This window comes from Vipera ursinii, assembly GCF_947247035.1.
Source record: "Vipera ursinii genome assembly, chromosome: 2".
Classification (NCBI taxonomy): domain Eukaryota; kingdom Metazoa; phylum Chordata; class Lepidosauria; order Squamata; family Viperidae; genus Vipera; species Vipera ursinii.
The window spans coordinates 37,644,073-37,668,064 of NC_139513.1; the positions used below are offsets into that span (position 1 = coordinate 37,644,073).

General features: G+C 41.4%; 1 protein-coding gene across 1 annotated transcript in view; it reads right to left on the reverse strand.

Moving 5' to 3' along the window:
* TAFA4 (TAFA chemokine like family member 4) overlaps positions 1-20,177 on the reverse strand; it is a gene marked incomplete at its 5' end in the record, with an annotated part of 123,973 nt that extends 103,796 nt beyond the window's left edge. The window contains 2 exons of the mRNA XM_083355184.1: positions 15,673-15,788; positions 20,098-20,177. Of these exons, the coding sequence (XP_083211310.1) occupies positions 15,673-15,788; positions 20,098-20,177 (196 nt within the window). The remainder of the gene's footprint in view (positions 1-15,672; positions 15,789-20,097) is intronic.
* Between the last annotated feature and the right edge of the window lie 3,815 nt (positions 20,178-23,992).

The window sequence follows — 23,992 nt, forward strand, 5'->3', positions numbered from 1 at the left end:
AATATACTTCTGAAGTAGATCATTTTACTCAAAAACACCTGTCAGACTAGACAAATGAATGAGCTACCTCACCTTACTTGTATGTAAACAGCATGAGAATGACAGACAGAGATGGAAAAGTAGAAATCAACTAAGTTAAAATGATGGAGAGTAGCATCTAAACACTGTGTAGGCAACTTCTGATGGTAAATGTAGAGCAAATGTAAAATAGGAATCAATAACATGCCAAATATTCTTTCTCTACTCTTCTCTCCTGCTGCCTTATTTCTGAGGAAGTTTGTGAGTCGTGAGTCTCCGACCACAGGAAACATCAAGTCTGTTCCACCAAATTATTTAAGGGTAGTATCTTTATTGTGTTTCCTTGAAAGTCCTTTCACGATCCAATATTTCATGTTCTTGTAAATGTCTAGTCTATTCCAGTGTTTAAGGGGAAATGTCTCGCACAGCTCCCAACAAGATGATGAATGCAAACAGTGGTCACAGAAATCATAAAGAGGTTAATATGTAAGCAGGTACAGTCTCAAGTGAGTTAAGAGCTTGCTTGAGAGTATAGTTGGTAAAATGCCTCATTTTGGATTGGAAAAGAGTTTATGTCCAGGATGAGGTGAATACCAAAATGGAAATCCATCTTAGGCTGCTTAGTTATTATGAGATCTCACCATGCCTCTACAGAATATTTATTATTTTATTTATTATTCATTAACTGCATTTATCTACCCAGAAGGAGTCTGAATGGTGTGGAGCAACACAGAAACAAAATATAAAGCCAACCAGACAATAAAAACACTTTAGTCTAAAGGCCTATGATAGATAAGGTAAAGGTAAAGGTTCCCCCGCACATGCGTGCTAGTCGTTTCCGACTCTAGGGGCCGGTGCTCATCTCCGTTTCAAAGCCGAAGAGCCAGCGCTTGTCCATGGACATCTCCGTGGTCATGTGGCCGGCATGACTAGACGCCAAAGGCGCACGGAACGCTGTTACCTTCCCACCGTAGTGGTCCCTATTTTTCTACTTGCATTTTTACGTGCTTTCGAACTGCTAGGTTGGCAGAAGCTGGGACGAGTAACAGGCGCTCACTCTGTTACGTGGCACTCAGGATTCGACCCGCCAAACTGCCGACCTTCTGATCGACAAGCTCAGCGTCCTAACCCACTGAGCCACCGCGTCCCTTCCCTATGATAGATACCCTGAATCAAACCAGCGGAAAAAAAGGGTTCGTTGAAATTCTATAGATTTTACTTGTTTACTAGATATGACATGTGTACCTCTAGGGCAGGGGTCCCCAACCCCTGGTCCATGGACCGGTACTGGGCCGCAGCATTCCAGCAACCAGGCCACACAAAAAAGCAAAGCCCCATCTGTGGGATGCAGGCAGTACACAAAACCACACACACACACCTGGAAAAATCTCTCTCCACGGAATCGGGTCCTGGTGCCCAAAAGGTTGGGGACCTCTGCTCTAGGGGAAGGGGAACAAAAGTGTCAAAGAACAAGGGATGCTGTAGAAAAGCCCTGTCATTTGGTCTTCTCCATTGTATTTCTTCCCCATTTAGAGTATCCTATTTATAGTTTTAAGAAGACATACAAGATGAGATATTGGTATGCATGAATAAATGAAATGTCCAACCAAGGTCACTGTGCTCAAAAGGTTGGGGGCTGTTGTTCTAAGAGTACAGAAAAGAGCAACAAAGATGATTAGGGGACTGGAGGCTAAAACATATAAAGAACAGTTGCTGGAACTGGGTATGTCTAGTTTAATGAAGAGAAAGACGGGGAGTGACATGATAACAGTATTCCAATATCTCAGGGGCTGCCACAAAGAACAGGGAGTCAAGCTATTCGCCAAAGCACCTGAAGGCTGGACAAGAAGCAACGGATGGAAACTAATCAAGGAGAGAAGCAACCTAGAACTAAGCAGAAATTTCCTGACAGTTAGAACAATTAATCAGTGGAACAACCTGTCTCTAGAAGTTGTGAATGCTCCAACACTGGAAGTTTTTAAGAAGAGACCGGACAGCTATTTGTCTGGAATGGTATAGGGTTTCCTGCCTGAGCAGGGGGGGCTGGACTGATCCTTTCTAACACTACTACTACTACTACTACTACTACTACTACTACTATTACTACTATCATCAATGTACTACAGGTCAAATAATATCCTCGCTACTGTGGCCCATCAAATTCCAACTGATGCTTTCTTCCCAGAGCTATCCGTGAGATCCGCTATTTTTGCCAAAATGGCGAGAGGCATCACAACATGTATGAAAGGGGTAGAGCTTCCATCCTGCTGGCATGACACTCCCCAATGACAAAAGTTTTTCACTTCCTCTCCTTTTCTTCCATTCCAATCTTTCTACTCTAGAATTACTTGAAAATTTTGATTTGAGATACATACTGTCACTGTGAGTTGGGGGGTGGGGGGCCCACGAAGGGAGGCTCAGCCAATCTCACTGTATACAAGTTGTACTTTGATAATAAAGGTTCGTTCATACTGAATTCTTCCATTACATATGCACACAAGCTTGGGGAATGGCACATTAATTGCTGTCAAAGTATTTGTCTATGGTACAATCACTTTGAAACCCAGGGGAAACTTATTTGCTTAGATTTAGATAAGATAGAAATATAGTCATCCTGAAGAGTTCTTGCCTTAAATTAACTTCAGATCCATAGTGAGGAAATGAAAACAGGATATAAAATGGAATGGATAACAGGAGGAAGGGTGAACTTATTAACTTCAGCTTTTCTCCTACTGCCTTGTCAACGACACATATTTTCTCTCTCCACGTGATGTAGCTCTTTGTTTAGGTAGAGAACCATGCTGTAGGATTCACATATTCTTTGTGTCTCATGACAAACTCTCCTCTTCCTAGTTACTCTTGGAAGCTGGCATGTTCACAACTGTAACTTTACCCTGGGCATGAATTCTGTATTCATTAGGAAAAAGTGTGGGGAAAATGCCTCGGTGATTTAAGCACCTGAAATGCTATGGAGAGGATGCAGCAGTGCTCAGAAGCTGTAAAACCGGTCTGGGTCGCAGAAGTCAGTAATATAAAACCAAGTAAAATCTTCTATAGAACTTTTGCATCTTTGGGCTCAAAACCCTCTTGTGTCATCAGTTTTTGCTGACGAGTGAGGATTTCTAGTCTCATCTTTCCTGCAAGGCTAGGAAACCACTTGGGGCTGTTGAGCCCATTGGGAATGTTGAAAATATTATTTATTTCTTTGTATCCCACCTTTTATTATTGTTACAAACAACCCACGGCCAAGAACATAACCAGAACATCTTCCTCCTCTTTCCCTCCTTCCTCCAACACATTTTCCCCACAATAACAATTCTGTGAGGTGGGTTGGGCTGAGATAAAGAAACTGGGCCAAAATCACCCAGCTGACTTTCATGGCTAAGGCGGGACTTAAAATCATGGTTCTTCCGCTTTCAAGCTTGGTGCATTAACCACTAGACCAAACTGACTCTCACAAAATGGATGCCACAATGAATGTGTAATTATACAAAGGTGATTGTAAAACATTTGTTCACCAGAAGGCAAACACGAGAGACTGTCCTCCACCATTCCTTCCAACATCCTAAGACACTTTCTACCGGGCTAACTTTTCTCTTCATTTGGGTGAATGGACAGGTCTTTTTCTGAACAAAGAGATGAATTGTAGCCACCAAGAGTTTTAATTCAAATTTTAGAAATGCCTCAGTTACTTTCCTGTATATAAAGATTCAAAGTTATTATTAGAAGATGGAGTTTTAAAAACATAAAACAATAGAAGAAGGAGAAGCAGGGAGTGTAACATGAAGCCAAGTTTTCCAAGCGCTCCCATAGTTATCTCAATGCCTACTCCGGCCCGCTTGAAGAAATCGCTCTGCCAGTGACCGGGGTTACTAAAACGTACTGGTTGTAGTGAACTGAGCAAGAGAAGGTTTAAAGAAATCAGCTGAGCACTTTTATTATTATTATAATATGAACAACTGCCATGATCACAAATCAAAGGCATCCCTTGGGTAAGTGTTAACTGAAACCCGCAAGGTACAACCTGTGTACCAAGCAAATCTTTTACTGCTTCGATATAATTAAATGCAGCAGATTCCTGTAATGACAGTCCAGAAGCCTAGCATTGAGATGCAAGTTTCATTCCTATGTGCTGCCACTTCAATTTGCCTAGACTGAGCATCTCAAACTTCTGCTTTTAAGCTTCCTGGATCATTCCGTATTATTGCATTATCAAATCACTTAGTCCTTCTTGCCTTTTGCAGGTTTGGAGAGACTTAATATTTGGGTGCATCGCTCTCTCAGGTCCTCACTTATTTAGCCCCTTCCTCTTTTTTCTCAATTACATCCTTGATCTTAACTAAATTGTCTGCTTCCTCCCCTCAGCCTTTTTTAGTTATCGGCCTAGTGACCCTTCCTACACAGCCATTCTGATTTCTCTCCTTATCGTCTCTTCCACTTGTACCTTATTCTCTATTCTTACTTCTTATCCACCAGCCTCTGTTTTCCTAGGAACCCTCCCCCTTTTCTGTAAATCTCCCTCTCAGTCCTTTCACATCCCTCATGGTTTATCAACATCCTAATGACTGATCTCAACTTGAGCAGTTACAATGTGATGGAATATTCTGTGACCTCAAAGCAGTTTAGCAAGGTTATTTTGGGGAGGGGTGGGAAAGAATGTCAGCCAAAAATGTGGCAGTCTACATTTTAGCCTATGTGATAAGACTATAATCTTCCATTCCATTCAAATTTAAACTGCTTGCTTCAATTCCCAAGAAGCAGCAAAACTTAGCAATGACAACAGTATATTGCTTGTATGTTCTTTGAGGTTTCCAGAAGCAATTACCCATAAGGTCATCTATTTTTCTTTCACATCAAATAGTTTACGGTTTCCAAAGACTTTAATATAAAAAGGTGCATTCTGAAAAGTATAAAAGTCAATCTTAATCCTATCAAAATGTATAATCATAATCTTGAGTTGTAAAGTTAAAGAATTTGCAACACCTATAATGAGCACTTATCTTTCATGCACACAATACACAGTATCAAATTCCCATCACAGGTATTTCTCTTGGGACTGGATAGTGAATGAATTTTAAAGAGGTGTGATTGAATCCTAGGTTGGAAACAAATTCCAATGTCAACATGTTTTTGCCACTGCATCTTCTCTTGCATTCTAGAAAAATAAAAACTAAAGTATAGCTGGGCCCCCCTTCATGGATTACTGCCTTGTCGTGCCGAAGGGGCTTGCGTAATTCAATGAAGCTATGAGTTATGGCATAGCTGCTATGCCATGCAGGGCCACCCAAGACGGACAGGTCATAGCAGAGAGTTCTGACAAAACGTGATCCACTGGAGAAGGAAATGGCAACCCACTCCAGTATCTTTACCATGAAAACCCCATGGACAGTACCAAAAGGCAAAATGATATGACACTGAAAGATAAGCCCCTCAGGTCGGAAGGCATCCAATATGCTACTGGGGAAGAGGTAGACGGCTCTACACATGGACATCACCAGACGGTCAACACAGAAATCAGACTGACTATGTGCTTTGCAGCCAAAGATGGAGAAGCTCTATACAGTCAGTAAAAACAAGACCAGGAGCTGACTGTGGCTCAGACCATGAGCTTCACGTTGCAAAGTTTAGGCTTAAACTGAAGACAGTAGTGAAAAGCACTAGGCCACTCAGGTATGAATTAAATCATATCCCTTTTGAATATACAGTAGAGGTGACAAATAAATTTAAGGAATTAGATCTGATAGACATAGTGCCTGAAGAACTATGGACAGAGGTAGAAGAACATTGTACAAAAGGTAGCAACTAAAAGCATCCCAAAGAAAAAGAAATGCAAGAAAGCAAAATGGCTGTCTGAGGAAGCTTTGCAAATAGCTGAGGAAAGGAGGGAAGCGAAAGGCAAGGGAGAAAAAGAAAGATATGCCCAATTGAATGCAGAATTCCAGAGAATAGCTAGAAAAGATAAGAATGCCTTCTTAAATGAACAGTGCAAAGAAATAGAAGAAAACAATAGAATAGGGAGGACCAGAGATCTCTTCAAGAAAATTGGAGAGATGAAGGGAAAGTTTCATGCAAAAATGGGCATGATAAAGGACCAAAATGGCAGGGACCTAACAGAGGTAGAAAAGATTAAGAAGAGGTGGCAAAATTACACAGAAGAACTATACAAAAATGAGCTTAACGTCCCTGATAACCACAATGAGGTGGTCACTGACCTCGAGCCAGACATCCTAGAATGTGAAGTGAAATGGGCCTTAGAAAAGCTGAGCAACAACAAAGATAGTGGAGATCACAGTATTCCAGCTGTGCTATTTAAAATCTTAAAAGACGATGCAGTAAAAGTGCTACACTCAATTTGCCAGCAAATTTGGAAAACTCAACAGTGGCCACAGGATTGGAAAAGATCAGTTTACATTCCAATTCCAAAGAAAGGCAGTGCCAAAGAATGTTCAAACTATCGCACCATTGCACTCATTTCTCATGCTAGTAAAGTTATGCTTAAAATCCTACAAGCTAGACTCCAGCAGTATGTGGATCGAGAACTACCAGAAGTACAGGCAGGATTTCGAAGAGGCAGAAGAACTAGAGATCAAATTGCCAACATACGCCGGATCGTGGAGAAAGCTAGGGAGTTCCAGAAAAACATCTGCTTCATTGACTATGCTAAAGCCTTTGATTGTGTGGATCACAACAAACTGTGGCAAGTTCTTAAAGAGATGGGAGTACCAGACCATCTTATTTGTCTGTTGAGAAACCTATATGCGGGCCAAGAAGCAACAGTGAGAACTGGACACAGAACCACTGATTGGTTCAAAACTGGGAAAGGAGTCCGGCAAGGCTGTATACTGTTGCCCTGCCTATTTAACTTATATGCAGAGCACATCATGAGAAAGGCAGGGCTATATGAATCAAAAGTTGGAATTAAGATTGCTGGGAGAAATATCAACAACCTAAGATATGCAGATGATACCACTCTAATGGCAAAAAGTGAAGTAGTAGTAGTAGTAGTAGTAGTAGTTGGAAGGGACCTTGGAGGTCATCTAGTCCAACCCCCTGCTAAGGCAGGGAAACCCTATACCATTTCAGACAAATGGCTGGCCACTCTCTTCTTAAAAACTTCCAGTGTTGGAGTATTCACCACTTCTGGAGGCAGGTTGTTCCACTGGTTAATTGTTCTAACTGTCAGGAAGTTTCTCCTTAGTTGTATGTTGCTTCTCTCCTTGACTAGTTTCCATCCGTTGCTTCTTGTCCTGCTTTCAGGTGCTTTGGGGAATAGCTTGACTCCCTCTTCTTTGTGGCAGCCCCTGAGATATTGGAACACTGCTATCATGTCACCCCTCACCCTTCTCTTCGTTAAACTACACGTACCCAATTCCAGCAACCGTTCCCTATATGTTTTAGCCTTCAGTCCCCCAATCATCTTTGTTGCTCTTCTCTGTACCCTTTCTAGACTCTCAACATCTTTTTTACATCGTGGTGACCAAAACTGGATGCAGTATTCCAGGTGTGGCCTTACCAAGGCATTGTAAAGTGGTATTAGTACTTCACGTGATCTTGATTCTATCCCTCTGTTAATGCAGCCTAGCACTGTGTTGGCCTAGCACACTGCTGGCTCATATTTAAGTGATTGTCCACTAGGACTCCGAGATCTCTCTCACAGTTACTACTATTGAGCAAGGTACCACCTATACTATACCTGTGCATTTGATTTTTCCTGCCTAAATGTAGAACCTTACTTTTTTCACAATTGAATTTCATTTTGTTAGATAGCTCCCAGTGTTCGAGTCTGTCCAGATCCTCCTGTATCTTAAGCCTATCTTCTGGAGTACTGGCTATTCCAGCCAGCTTCGTATCATCTGCAAATTTGATGAGTTCCCCATCTATCCCCTCACCCAAATCGTTGATGAAGATGTTGCAAGAACACTGGGCCCAGAACAGAGCCCTGGGGCACCCCACTACACACTTCCTTCCATGTAGATGCAGTTCCATTGAGGACCACACGCTGAGTACAGCCTGTCAGCCAGCTACGAATCCATCTGGTGGTGATGCTATCTAACCCACATTTTTCTATCTTATCAACTAGTAGGTTGTGATCTACTTTGTCAAATGCCTTACTGAAGTCAAAAGTAAATTATATCTACAGCATTCCTTTGGTCCACTAATTTTGTCACTTGGTCAAAGAATGCAATAAGATTTGTCTGGCATGATCTGCTTTTGACAAACCCAAGTTGGCTTTTAGTGATAACTTTGTTTGCATCAAGGTGTCCAGTGATTTGTTGTTTGATTATCTTTTCCAGAATCTTCCCAGGTATTGAGGTCAGGGTGATAGGTCTGTAGTTTCCTGGATCTATTTTTTTCCCCTTTTTTGAAGATGGGAACTACATCAGCTCTCTTCCAGTCCTCTGGTAGTTCCCCAGTGCTCCAGGATCTTTGAAAAATATAGTTCAGTGGTTCTGAGATCACATCTGCCAGTTCCTTGAGAACCTTGGGGTTTAATCCATCTGGTCCTGGTGATTTGAACTCGTCTAGGCTGGACAGGTGCTCACTTACCATTTTCTTGCATTTCTATTCTGTTTTTTATGGCACTGGTTTTGGTAGGTTGGACTTTTTTCCCTTTGTGTAAAGACAGATGCAAAAAACGAGTTAAATATTTCTGCTTTCTCCCTGTTGCTTGTCACCTTCTTGCCACTTTCCCCCACTAATGGACCAATCATTTCCTTAACTTTTTTCTTGTTTTTTATATGTTGAAAGAAGCTTTTTTGTTATTTTTGACTTTGGTCGCAAGCCTTAGTTCATTTTGAGCCTTAGCTTCCCTCACTTCATCTTTGCAGGCACGGGCTGTTTGCTGATATTCTGACTTAGTTATGTGCCCCTCTTTCCACTTCATACTTGTCCTTTTTATCTTTCAGTTTATCAGAGTTCTTTATGCAGCCATGCTGGGTTTTTTTGAGAGCTGTTATTTTTCTTCTTTGTTGGTATTGTACTAGACTGGGCCTTTATTATCTCACTTTTCAAAATTTCCCAAGCTTCTTGAGTTGTTTTCCCCTTTTGGATTCTCATCCATGGAATTCTTCCCAAGGTCTCTCTAAGTTTATTGAAATTAGCTCTTTTAAAGTCCAAGACTCTAGTTTGGCTGTGTTCTATTGCTTGTGCTTCCAGAATGTTGAATTCCAATATTGCATGATCACTTCCCCCCAAGGTTCCTGTGGCTTCAACACTTTCTATCATTTCATCTCTGTTAGTGAGAATTAAATCCAATATGGCTAATCCACTAGTTCCCTTCTCTACTTTTTGGGAGAGAAAGTTGTCTGCTAGGTTTGTCAGGAATCTGTTTGATCTTCCACTTGGTGCAGAGTTTGTCTCCCAGTTGATATCAGGGTAATTAAAGTCCCCCATTACTATTGTGATGCGCTTCCTACATACCTTAGTTAGCTGACTAGCAAAAAGTTCACCTATTTCCTCTGCTTGGTTGGGCGGCCTATCATATACACCTATGGCAATTTCATTTTTCCCCCTTTTATATTGACCCAAATGCATTCAAGTTTACAGTTTTCTTCATTGTTGTGCTCTATTTCTGTAGAGATAAAGTTATTTCTTATATAGAGAGCAACTCCACCTCCTCTTTTGTATAGTCTGTTTCTTTTAAATAATTTAAATCCTTCTAGCTGTGTGTTCCATTTGTTGGTTTCGTCCCACCATGTTTCTGTAATGGCAACAATATCATATCTGCCCTCATTTACCTGAATTTCTAGTTCACCCTGCTTACTGTTCATACTCTGTGCACTGGTGTATAGATATTTGTCCTTTATGACTGACCCTGTGTTTACCTGCTACATAACTTATGTGGTGCCTGAGTTCCTCTATTTTCTTAGATTGCCGGGGACAGTGATGTTCTGCATCAATTAACTCACTGTCCCCGTTGCTTAGTTTAAATATTCCTCCAGAAGAAGGAGAGTGCAAAATTTGGGTTGTAACTTAACATTAAGAAAACCAAGATCATGGTCTTCCCAGTTGCAATGTATGGCAGTTGGACCATAAGAAAGGCTGAGCGCCAAAGAATTGAGGCCTTTGAACTATGGTGCTGGAGAAGACTCCTGTGAGTCCCTTGGACTGCAAGGCGATCAAACCGGTCAGTCCTAGAGGAGATCAACCCTGACTGCTCTTTAGAAGGCCAGATCCCTAAGTTGAAACTCAAATAATATGGCCACCTAATGAGAAGGAAGGACTCACTGGAGAAGAGCCTAATGCTGGGAAAGATTGAGGGCAATAGAAGAAGACGACGACAGAGAATGAGGTGGCTAGATGGAGTCACTGAAGCAGTAGGCATGAGCTTAAATGGACTCCAGAAGATGGTAGAGGACAGGAAGGCCTGGAGAAACATTGTCCATTGGTCACGATGGGTCGGACTTGACTTTGCACCTAACAACAACATAGTTGGAACACCGTCTGGACATAATGGCTAATAAGCCAAATAAGGAAAGATTTAATTTAATTTTAATTCCATTTATATCCCGTATGAATTCAAAACATAGACATTTATTTTGGTCATTAACTGTAGATGGTGTTTTCAAAAGGAACCTTGAAGTTCATTCTGCAAGGGCAATTTTGGTACACTTCTTACAGGTAGTCCTTGACTTACGACCTCAACTGAGCTCAAAATTTCTGTGGCTCAGCGAGGCAACAAGTGAGTTTTGCCCCATTTTACGATTTTTCCTGCCACAGATGTTAGGTGAATCACTGCAGTTGTTAAATCAGCAATACCGTTGTTAAGTGAATCTGGCTTCCTCACTGACTTTGCTTCTCAGAAGGTCACAAAAGGTGATCACGTGACACCCCCAGGAAAATGGCAACCATCATAAATCCAGGCTAGTTGGCAAGCATCTGAATTTTGATCCCATGACCATGGGGATGCTACAACAGTTCTAAGTGTGAAAAACAGTCATGAACCAGGGCCATTCTAACTTCAGTCACTAAACAAATGGTTACACATTGAGGACTACCTGCACTGTACTTTCAGATATTCATACGTTGAACACATCTTATGATAAGAGCACACAGAACTCTGCACACTGAACTCTTAGCTATGGGACTGGCTAAATGAAGTCAGGGATTGCCAGCAATAACACATTTCTTAAAAAGCAGATGGTGTTAATTAGAAGTTTAACACAAAACCATAATAATGACATAAAAAGGTAAAGGTAAAGGTTCCCCCGCACATGCGTGCTAGTTGTTTCCGACTCTAGGAGCCGGTGCTCATCTCCGTTTCAAAGCCAGTGCTTGTACAAGGACGTCTCCGTGGTCATGTGGCCGGCATGACTAGATGCCAAAGGCGCACGGAACGCTGTTACCTTCCCACCGTAGTGGTCCCTATTTTTCTACTTGCATTTTTACGTGCTTTTGAACTGCTAGGTTGGCAGAAGCTGGGACGAGTAACAGGCGCTTACTCTGCTACACGGCACCTGAGATTCGACCTGCCAAACTGCCAACCTTCTGATCGACAAGCTCAGCGTCTTAACCCACTCAGCCCCCGCGTCCCAATGACATGGGCATCCGCTTTTAATAGGGGGTAATATGTAATAGTAGCAGAGTAGATATTTCTAAATTTATAATTACCAAAAATTTTGTCTTAATGTTACAACTGCATCTGTCAATGATGACATGAAATAAGAATAGTATACTATCCAAGAAAGCTGGATAATACTAATTCTAAAGCTGGATTAATTATAAATTATCCCATCCTTCCTGTAGACGCACATCATTTCTGCACCTTGAAAATATTTAAATAAGCCGAATTTACTTAGCTTAATTTGCTTCACAAATTCACATATTTTATTCCTGCAGAAGCTACAAGATTCCCTTCATCCCAGACACATAGCATTCAACACCAGACAGGTCTCCTCCCCTGGTTTTTCAAAACAATCAGAATACCAAGTACTGTTCTTTCATTTTTATGAAAATCGCAGCTCTGTTTAATTGTTATCCATTTGCAGAAGTACTCTGTAATTTTGACTTATCTATGGATAGAAACTGACCCTCACTGCAACCCCAACTAATATGGGGTTAGGAGAAACCACACAACAGGGAATTGCTAAATGTACAACTCTCTTATTTATGTGATGGCTTTTTAGAGAGTAATGGCTGGTTAAGGCTTGTGCACAGTTATATTTCCATGGCTCATACCCTTAAGCGGAATGCTATCTTCAAACAGAGTGCTGAGTAATGCTTCTACATTGGCCCTCTCTGCTCTGAGCTTTGTTTTCCACTTAAGCGATGTGCTTAGAAAGTTTCAAAGTGGTACTGTCGCACAATTGCCATAGCTACAATGGCACTCAAAACCACATCATTAAATTCAATGGGCATGATCCATATGGATAATCCCAACTGCCTATTTGTGCTCTAAAGCAGGGGTAGGCAACCTTGGCTCTTTTATGACCCGTGGACTTCAACTCCCAGAATTCCTCAGCCAGCATGGCTCAGCATGGATGGCTCAGGAATTCTGGGAGTTGAAGTCCACGGGTCATAAAAGAGCCAAGGTTGCCTACCCCTGCTCCAGAGAGTATTCCAGAATGAGCAGAGGTAAATATTTCAAACTATTTCAGAAGAGTAAAGGAGCAAAATGATATCTCGGTCCCTTAAAGCCCTTTAGCATACAGGTAGTCCTCGAATTATGACCACAACTGAGCACAAAATTTCTGCTCTTAAGTCAGACATTTGTTAAGTGAGTTTTGCCCCAATTTACGACCTTTCTTGCCACAGCTGTTAAGTGAATCACTGCAGAAGATAAATTAGTAACACAGCTGTTAAGTGAATCTGGCTTCCCCATTCTGACTTTGCTTGCTCAAAGGTCACAAAAGGGAATCACATGGCTCTGGGACACCGCAACCGTCATAAATGTGAGTCAGCTGTCAAGCATCCAAATGGAAATCACAAGATCATGGGGCTGCTACAAAGTTCGTAAGTGTGAAAGATGCTCATAAGTTGCTTTTTTCAGTGCCATTGTAGCTTTGAATGGTCATTAAATGAACTGTTGTAAGTAGAGGACTACCTATATTCGAAAGTATGAATATCTTGAATTGCCCCCTCCCAAATTAGACCAATTTTGCTCATTGGGTAGGAGATTTAAGGGGACATACAGTTATTTTTTAAATCAATCCATACAAGCCATGGTACCTTACATTTAGTGCAAAACAGAAGGCATCAACAGAGGCAATATACAGTATATTAAACAGCCATGGATAACATCTATAGGGATAACATCTATAGGTAACTATAGGGATTATTAATCGCTCATCTTCAAGATCAAACATCATTGTTTAACATTAACATAACGATTAAACATTAATCTTTCTATTGTTTTTATTTCTGTGATTTTCTATATTGACGTTTTAAACCTTGTTATGAGATTTTCAGAATTAGTTGGATGAGTATGTAGCTTTATTTGACTAAACAATTAAATAAATAAATATATGGACAATGAAACTATTCTTTTTTAAGGGGCTTTTTTAAAAATTTTCCCAGGTAATCCACAGATTGTCTGGTTGTCTCCCATTCAAGTGGTGACCACATCCAATCCTGCTTAGCATTTTAAGAATGGCCAAAGTTGGCTAGACGTAGCTGTTCACACTCCATGTGTATGAATTCTCACCCTTCCAAGAAAAGGAATCAGAGTACGGTAACTCAGTGGTTCTCAACCTTTTCTTCGCCATGGACCTCCCTTTAAATATATTTTGTTGTCATGGACCACCAAGAGTTAACTCAAGATTAAAATCATAACATTTCTTCAAGCCTTCGAGGACATACCGTCCCATCAGGGGTCTGCTTCCTTTCTTCCTGTACAGTATTGTGGAAAGTGATTGCATTTTTTTCCCCAGAAAAATCCTACCATTGTGGCAAAGATCAGAAATGCCAGTTTACGGAACAAATGGGCATTGCTTTCACTGATTAACCGAAATCAAAGTTTTCCTTGCTGGCACATGAGCTGTGAAGAACATGAGCTGTGGTTCAAAAGTCCAAAGTTGCCTAGGTAGACTCCTCATTATCACCCAAATAATCTTAGATTTATAGCACAGAGACAAATTTCTCAAAGCAATGCATTTCTCCCATGGCAAAGGTCTTGTGGGGATAATATTGTCTCCTATGTTCAATATTATACATCTGATTCAGGACCCAGCCCTTAAAGTGTGTCCATGCTGTAAATCTGCTGTGATGTCCTCAGCATTCTTCCAAAGCCAATTGGCTTCTTTGGAGAGGCGAGGGGTAATGGGTCTGCATATTTTATGATGTCATTGCATTCCGCAACTTGCATCTGAAGTCATGATCTACAGGTGCTGTATGTAATTGCAACATTTGACAATGACCCCTTCCAGTGCATTTTATTAAAGGGTAAACATTTCCCTGTCAGTCATGTCTGACTCTCTTTTTGACTGGGATCTCCAACCTGGGCTGTCAGCTCTCCAGCCAACAGGGTCAGTATCTTTAACTGCTGAGCCATTGTGCTTCAACATTACTTCATCATTATTATGGTTTCCTATCAGTGCGGTGGCTCAGTGGGTTAGGACGCTGAGCTTGTCGATCAGAAGGTCGGCAGTTTGGCGGGTCAAATCCCAAGTGCCGCGTAACAGAGTGAGCGCCTGTTACTCGTCCCAGCTTCTGCCAACCTAGCAATTTGAAATCACGTAAAAATGCAAGTAGAAAAATAGGGACCACTACGGTGGGAAGGTAACAGCGTTCCGTGCGCCTCTGGCGTCTAGTCATGCCGGCCACATGACCACGGAGACGTCCTCGGACAAGCGCTGGCTCTTCGGCTTTGAAACGGAGATGAGCACCGGCCCCTAGAGTTGGAAACGACTAGCACGCATGTGCGGGGGAACCTTTACCTTTACCTATCAGTGCTACTGCCAAAGCCTTGTGACTGGACCCAAATTTAACTAAAGATGCCCCATCTTTTCCATCATTTCAAAGCTGATTTATTTCCCTAGGAGGCAACAGCATACGGCAACTTGTTTTTATGTCTTTATAGATAAAGCGCTGGCTCTTCGGCTTTGAAACGGAGATGAGCACCGGCCCCTAGAGTTGGAAACGACTAGCATGCATGTGCGGGGGAACCTTTACCTTTACCTTTATAGATGGACAGAGAACATGCCAACTGCTTGAGATTGCAACAGCTGTTCAGGAAAGGAATTTTTTTTTCTATTCAGGTAATCAGTGTAAACTGTTACAAGAGAACAATATCTCCTCTCCACACAATTCTGGAGAATATTTCTTTTTGGTTCTGTTTTGTGGTGATTATTATTATTATTATTATTATTATTATTATTATTATTATTATTATTATTATTATTATTATTATTATTATTATTATTATTTGGGGGAGAGGTTGAGTCACGAGAAAATCATGAACATTTGATATCCACAGTCTCACAAATTCGTTCAGGAGATTATCCGACCCAGACATTACCACAAACTGCTTCAAAGGCTTAACAATAATCCATCTTTCTTTATGTGTGACTTGGTAACCTTTTTGTCTCTTTTCGCTCTGATCACAACCGCATTGCCAAACAGCTTCATCAATTATCTATGGCTAAAAAGTGGACTCTAACATTTGGAGAGTGTTGTTAATTGGCCCCGGTAGTGCCTAATGAGTTTGAAAGCGCCTACCTGTGAGTCCCCGAGGGGGATGGCTAGTTGCGGACAACAATTTACAGCACACCATTAACACATATGCCAGGAACAGCCACTGAGACGGAAGCATTGATTTGGCACAGGAGCTCATCCTGCAGAAAAGGGGGGGAAAAAGGAACCCACTGAGAATGAGAGAACAATAATTATTTGGGAACAGTGCAAAATACAAGGCAAAAGCTACAAAAGGGGGAGGAGTTAATGCAGACTGGAAATTAAATGAAAAGGATTAATAAAAAGCATAATACTTAAGGGGGCAGAATCCCATTCACACCTCAGCTGAGGTCAATTCTTAATCAGCCGTGCCTTACAAGAAAGGATGCAGAACAGCACATTCTTTCTTTCCAATTTCTCTCCCTGGAGATGCTCTTTGTCTGATTCCATTACAAGGCTGAGACTCTGAGCTTTGTCTGATTCATCACCAGACTTTTCAAGACATTCAGCCCATCACCAAATAACCTCCAAAGGAGGCAATTTTGGGAAGGACCCTATTCCAAGAAGACCTCAAAAGACAGGTAGTCCTTGACTTATGATCATAACTGAGTCAAAAAAATATTTGTTGGATTTAGCTTTGCCCCATTTTACAATTTTTCTTGCCACAGTTGTTAAGTGAACCATTGCAGTTGTTAAGTTAATAACCCGGCTGTTACGTGAATTTGGCTTCCCCACTGACTTTGCTTGCCAGAAGGTCGGCAAAAGGTGTCCACATGATCTGGGGACACTGCAAATGTCATAAACGTTTGCCAAGCATCCAAATCATGTGGCCATGAGGATGCTGCAATGGTCATTAGTGTGAAAAATGGTCATTAAGTCATTTGTTTTCATTGACATTGTAACTTCTAACAGTCACTAAATGAACTGTTGTAAGTTGAGGACTACTTGTACCGGCATTTTGGGGATGGGGGAAATGGCCTTTTTCTTTTTTCCATTGATTAAGCAGTTTTAGAAAATGGTGGGGATGAGGCCCACTGATGCAGGAAAATAAATCAAATTTGGGCACTAGAAATAATTCTGATCAGCTAGAACAGAGGCCCCCAAACCTTTGGGCACCAGGGACCAGTTACATGGACAGAGGCTTTTCCACGGAGCGGAGGAGGCATAGTTTTGTGTGCTGTCTGCATCCCACAGATGGGGCTTTGTTTGTGCGGACCGGTTGCTGGCATGCCACAGCCCGGTACCGGTCCACGGACCGGGGGTGGGGACCCCTGAGCTGGAAGACATGACAATGAACAATTGTCTGATTTCTGATAAACTGGTGTTTTGTACCCATCCACAGCTGTTTTGGGAATTGGCAAAACTCAACAACAGGTGGAAATTTTTGAGAGAACACCTGCAGTGTATTTTCAAAATTCTAAAGGGACCAATCCAAAACCTTTACTAGCTTGTGGTACATTCTCAAGCAAAAATGGGAGGATGGGAGGGAGGGAGGGAGGTTCATAGAAAAAAGAGCAGCAAAGTTTAGAATGTTTTGAATCTCTTCATTTCTACCCATTGATTGCTTAGACTATTGCGGCCAAAATCAAAAATTAATGAGCAACAATTAATTAAAAATTGTCCTATGTCTGGATTAAAGGTTTTTCCTTGTTGTTGGTAATTAAAAAGTGCTTATATAGTGAAGCAGTATAATCAGGCAGTATAGATTCTATTGTCATAAAATATAATTTATTAATATATAGCATTCATACGCAACAGTATTTAAGATTTTGACTATATCAGTGTTTTTCAAACTTGGCAACTTAAAGATGTGCAGACTTCAACTCTGAGAATTCCCAAAGCTGGCTGGGGAATTTTGGGAGTTGACGGCCACATGTCTTAAAGTTACCAAGTTTGAAAAATACTGGGCTAAATGATCCACAAACTCCTTCCTGTGCATAAATTTTATTATTTAAAGGCACACTGAGCAAAAATCAAGTAGAAACCGATTTGAAAGCCTCCTCCCATCATAATCAGGCACAAAAAGTGTACAAGAGAAATGTATATGCAACAACACATAGAAGTCTCCTATTTAAATACGATATTCAGAAAAATTGATAAAGATGAGATTTAGACTTTTAGGTCACCCAGAGTCACTTTGTAGGAAAAATGGGAAGCATAAAAATTTAATAATAACAGTAGTAGTAGTTATAGTAGTAGTAGTAGTAGTAGTAGTAGTAGTAGTAGTAATTGAACAATTTGGATGGCATTTTTAGAAAAGATATTCTAAGGAAGGATTTCACTAGATGCTGCAACCTGCCTCTCTGTCTCTTTTCCCCAAACCAACCCCGCTCACTTCCTGCCTCTCCATTCTCTTGCAGAGCCAACCCAGGCAAACTCTTCTGGGAAGAATACCCAAACAAACAAGGTTGTGGACAGAAGTGAGCACCAGGCAACACATGCAACCTCCCAATTTCTCAGGTCTTCTTTGACCATGATAGCCAAAATCTGAGGTTGGTAGAGAAAAAAAAAGTATTAACCATAAAAGTATTAGCCCTAAAATAACATTAGCGTAATGGTTTTTTTTAAAAAAGCTGCAAAATCCCCCCCTCCCAAAATACCCAGCCTCACCTGGCCTTCTATATTTCCATCCACACAAATTGTGGCCCCACTAAAGGTTGCAGGCTCGGGAATTCTGAGAGTTGAAGTACACAGGCCATAAAGGGGCTATAGCTGCCTACCCCTGCTTTAGAACAAGGTTCCCCAAAGTGGTCAAGGAATGGCTGGGGGCCAAGGGGGCTAGTAAGTCTGACTGTCAATAATTGGTTGGTAATGATGGGAGATATAAACCTTTCACATTTTTTATAAGGATGTAAAGGTGACTGGGGTCAATTAATCTTTTGGGCCTCTGTAGAATTCCATCCCAGTCCCTATTCTTGAAGGTAGAATAGAATAAGATAGGGATAGGGATAGGGATAGGGAGACAGAGAGAGAGAGAGAGAGAGAGAGAGAGAGAGAGAGAGAGAGGGAGAGGGAGAGAGAGAGAGAGAGAATAGTCTAGGATAGAATAGAATAGTCTAGAATAGTCTAGAATAGTCTAGAATAGAATAGAATAGAATAGAATAGAATAGAATAGAATAGAATAGAATAGAATAGAATAGAATAGAATAGAATAGAATAGAATAGAATAGAATCATAACTTTATTGTCACTTTGAATGACCACTAACTGGCATACATTAAAATGAAATTTCATTGCATTCAGCTCTCAAGGGATCACCACCACCAATATACATAAATATGATAAAAAATAAATAAATACAGAATTGGGAGTCCTCCTAGATTCGCAGCTTACTTTGGAAGATCATATAGTGGCTGTGACTAGGGGGGCTTTCGCCCAGGTTCGCCTGGTGCGCCAGTTGCGGCCCTATCTAGACCGGGATGCCCTGTGTATGGTCACTCATGCGCTCGTGACCTCTCGTCTGGACTACTGCAACGCTCTCTACATGGGGCTTCCCTTGAAGACCACTCGGAGGCTCCAGCTGGTACAGAATGCAGCCGCGAGAGTTGTCTTGGGAGTTTCCCGGTACTCCCATGTTACACCTTTGCTCCACGAGCTGCATTGGCTACCAGTTGTCTTCCGGGTGAGGTTCAAGTTTTTGGTAATGGTTTTCAAGGCCCTACATGGCATGGGTCCGGAGTACCTCGGGGATCACCTGCTGCCGGCATCAACTTCCCTCCGCCCTGTGCGTTCCCACAGAGAGGGCCTCCTCAGGGTGCCACCGGTCAGAGAATGTCGGCCAGTGGCCCCCAGGGGGAGGGCCTTCTCTGTGGGCACCCCGGCTTTATGGAATCAGCTGCCGGTTGAGCTCCGGACGGCACCTGACCTTCGCTCCTTCCGACGCGGTCTGAAAACCTATCTATTTGAACAAGCCAGCCTGGCCTGATGGGGGATGTGCTGGGGTTTTTATTGTGGATTTTTATATTATTTTATTGTTTTAGCTCGGGCTCTTATTTAATTCTTTTTAAATTTTTGTATTCTGTATTTTTATACGTGCCCTGTTCACCGCCCTGAGTCCTTCGGGAGAAGGGCGGTATACAAATATAATAAATGAAATGAAATGAAATGAATATCCCCACATATATTATATGACACAGAGAAACAACACAGGTAGCCATTGATAAAACAGCCTTACCCAGCATTAGAGGGTCAGTCAGCAGTGAGAGTGGGCTTCAGTTGTTTTTGTTGTTGTTGTTGTTGCTGCTGTTGTTATTCATAGTACTGTTAGTTAAATAGTATTTATTAAATTATTGTCATATAATAAATGTTTGAAGGTTAATGAAATGTTAAGAGGGGGACAATGAGCTGAAGAGTTTGGAGACATCTGCTTTTGAAGGAGGCAAATACTTCAAAGAACTGTATTATGCTTACATTATTATCAAATATTTCAGAAATCTCAGGATCTGTTTAAAGGATAGGAGGTTCTACTTACCTTGATAGTTTTTCCAGGTTTTTATTGCAGGTAAGCAAACTTAGCAGCAAGTACCTTCTGCCAGAAATGCAGACTCCCATTTGTAAATATATCCGAGCATTTCTGCACCCAAATTTTCCTACACATCCAAAGCCTAGAGAAGAAACAGGATTGGAAAAATACTGTATTATTATTCAGGATACGGATTGGTTTAAGTTAGAATTATTTTTAATTAGAGCCACTGATACACAGCAGCCTATCAAAGAAAGGTATAATAATCTCTTCAACATTATTCACATGATTCTTCCAGATCTAGGTATGAACTACTAAGGTGTTTAGGAATAGTAATCACAACATGGTGGTGATACATCATCCGGAGCCAGAAATATATAATAATAATAATAATAATAATAATAATAATAATAATAATAATAATAATAATAATAATAATAATAATAATAATCCTTTATTGTCAAAGTACAACATGTGTACATTGAGATTAGCTGAGCCTCCCCCTGTGCTCTCTCCCCCCAACACACAGTGACAACAAACCCTCCATCCCACCACACTATGTGAACCAACTACACCACACACCGGCCTCCCAAGTCAACTCTGCATAAGATTACATCTAGCCTCCTAGCAATTAAAAATGAAATTACTCTAAATTTGCAATATTTCAATGTGTTGCCAAATTTCAGGAACTTTTCAGATCTTAGATGAGAATACTGACATCTCTATACTTGAGTTTTATATCAACAGTGGGATCTGCAGGAGGTCAACATCTGTAGATGAGGCAAGTATTATAATCCAAACCACACTTTTATATACATGTTGCATACATATACAAAACAGGAAGAGCTTAGATGTCCATGCACACTAGAATTCATCCATGCAATCTCCTTGTTCTGTTAACCAAGTCTTAAATACTGTTTAAAAACTAGCAAAACTCTATCTGTCTATACAAATGAACATTTAGAGGTTAACTCTACTGTTATTTATATTTTAACTGTAATAAAATAGAAGTACAATATACTGCACAAGAATATAAAAGGTTGTGTTATTATTATATACACAAAAATCACAGCTGCCAGTTCTTTAGGTGATGTTAGCCTTCATATGCATCAAATTCTTCTCAAGAACCTAGGCTATTGTAATGTAGCAGTGTAGTATATGTGCAGGTCTGAGCAGAGTGGTGTTTTGTAATTGAGAGATGGAAATTTTGTCAATGTGCATATGATGATGATGATGATTAGGTTTGTCACACAGTCAACAAGATGATAAGACTGGATCTGGCATTTTTATAAACTTATCAATCCTTCTCAAGGACCTGGGATAAGCAGGTATTGTTTAGTACAGACATGTCAAACACAAGGCCCAGGGCCCAGATCCAGCCCGCAAAGTGGTTTCATGTGGCCCGCGAAGCCATCCTGGAAACAGTGAGGGAACGGTCCCCACTGCCTTGGCCCTGGCCCAGAGACCCTCCTCCTGCCAGAGACCCTCAGATCTGTCCCACTCCTGGCCAGGCCCCCATAGGCACCCTTGATGCAAACAATGTAGAGCTGGCCATGCCCACCCAGTAGGCCATGTGCACTCTAGCCATGCCCACCCAGTAGGCCACACCCACCCAGGCCACACCCACCCAGCCCTGAGGGCAACCGCAATGCTGATGCGGCCCTCAATGAAATTGAGTTTGACACCCCTGGTTTAGTAGGATTAAAGGTATTGTTACAGGATGTAAGTTGTTCTGAGTAAAGCTGTCTTTTGCAATTGATTGATGGTGATTTTCTCAATGCTGATGCTGTTCAAGTGATTTTTTGGGATTGCACTCAAGGCACCTAACACTATTGGAACTTTCCTTTGCCTCAGTCATTCAGCCAGATGAATTTCTAGGCTGTCAAATCTTTTCAGAATTATTAGTTTTGCTATTCTGCTGCCTGGTTACAGTAAAGACTTACAGAGATTATTGTTCCTGCAGGATTCCTCAATCCATGTGTCTTTTTCAAGTTAAACTTCTTTGAATGCCCAACTGATCATGTGATCTTCCATAATCAGAGGGGCATTTCCAGAATTACTGATGTTCCTTCATTGTGTCTCCACAAAGAAAAGAATTAGGTTTTCAGTCATCCATTATGCTTAAGTCATAAAGACATACTAAGCTGTGTTGGAGCCATTTAAGATGCAACTTGAAGTAATACTCCACTTAGTAGACCACAGCAGCCACTTCACTTCAATCTGAATGTTTCTTTGCACACGTGCCATTTAGACACAAAAACCAGTTGCTTCTAAGCAAAGTGGTTGTGTGAGGAGGACTGGCTCTGACTCAACCTTCAGTGCACCCCCTCCAGCGCTTCAAGCACTGAAGTCAATTAACAGCAGGGTTTTTTGGCATAGGCCAGTTAACAAATAAGATGTACACCTATACAATGTTCCACAGAATTCTCAGATATCTTTTAGAGAAGTCTGGATGCTACTAGAGTAGGTTTATACCCATTCTACTCTCTTTGTACCGCAACACCTAAATGTGTTCCATGAGAATCAATAATGGACCTTCTTCTACATTCCTAATTCATCTTCTCTAAACTGATCCCTAGCTGTGTTCGTGTGTCTGGAGAGAGCGGAAGCCAGCGTTGGACATGGCCAGAGGCAAGACAACCAATATGAGGCAAGGCAAGACGAAACTGGTGGAGGAGCCCAGAACAGCCAGTAACCTGAATGCCACTAATCAGCTGGTGTAACCTAGTCCAGCCCCTGCACTGCACCAAGGACAGGCATGCAAGCGCCAAACAGAATGATCTATCTATCTATCTATCTATCTATTTATTTATTTATTTTATGGGATTTGTATGCCGCCCTATCTCCCAAAGGACTCAGGGCAGCTAACAACGATAAAAACAAAATACAAACATTAAAAGGTATTAAATCAAATTATCCCATAAATAGTCCAATTAAAAACACAATAAAACAAAATTAAGAAAACCTCCCTTCCATCAGTCCAGGTCGGCCTGTTGAAAAAGCCATGTTTTAAGGTCGTGACAAAAGGAACGGAGATCCGGGGCCATCCAGAGTTACAAGGGGAATTGATTCCAAAGGGCAGGTGCCCCCACAGAGAAGGCCATCCCGCTGGGGGTCGCCAGTTGACATTGTCTGGCCGACGGCACCCTGAGGAGGCCCTCCCTGTGTGAGCGCACAGGGCGATGGGCAGTCGTTCCTGGCAGCAGACGGTCCTGCAAATATCCCGGACCTAAGCCATGTAGGGCTTTATAGGTAAGAACCAGCACCTTAAATTTAGGCTGTCCAGACTGCACTGTATCTAGCATTTGCAGAGTTCTCTGACTTTGTATGTCATATATGCTAAATAAACAAAACAAACAATAAATAAAAGTGTCATGCAGACATTCCTCCCCAAGCATATAATACTGCTAAAATCTTCAATCCCCCCACTCTTCCCCATCTCATATTTATTTCCTTAAATAGGCTAAAGAAGCATGGGGAAAGTAGCAATTAAAACCTGTCATTCCTAACCTATACTTACGATCACTGGAGAAATGTAACAGGTTGGTTGCCACATTTCATTAAAAGAGACAGTTCTTTCCTGTTTATTTCCTGAGCAAATGTGTGTAACTATTGTGGGAGGGGGGAAAAAAGAATGGACTGTATAATTCATTATTATAAGCCTGGCTTGAATTGAGCTCCTGGTAGCTGAAGGTCAAGTTGAGCCCAGGGACTGGAGAAGGAAGAACAATAAACAGTTGCAACAAAAGCTTCTGCATTTCTGTGAGATGGAAGGAGTTTGCTGGCTCATTATTTTGTGGGACATATGTCAGTAAGGACCACTGGGACTTCTTTGCCAAGCATTTCTCAAACCAAAGACCTGCTTGCACGGAAGTCGAGTGATGGATTCAAGGAAACACTGATC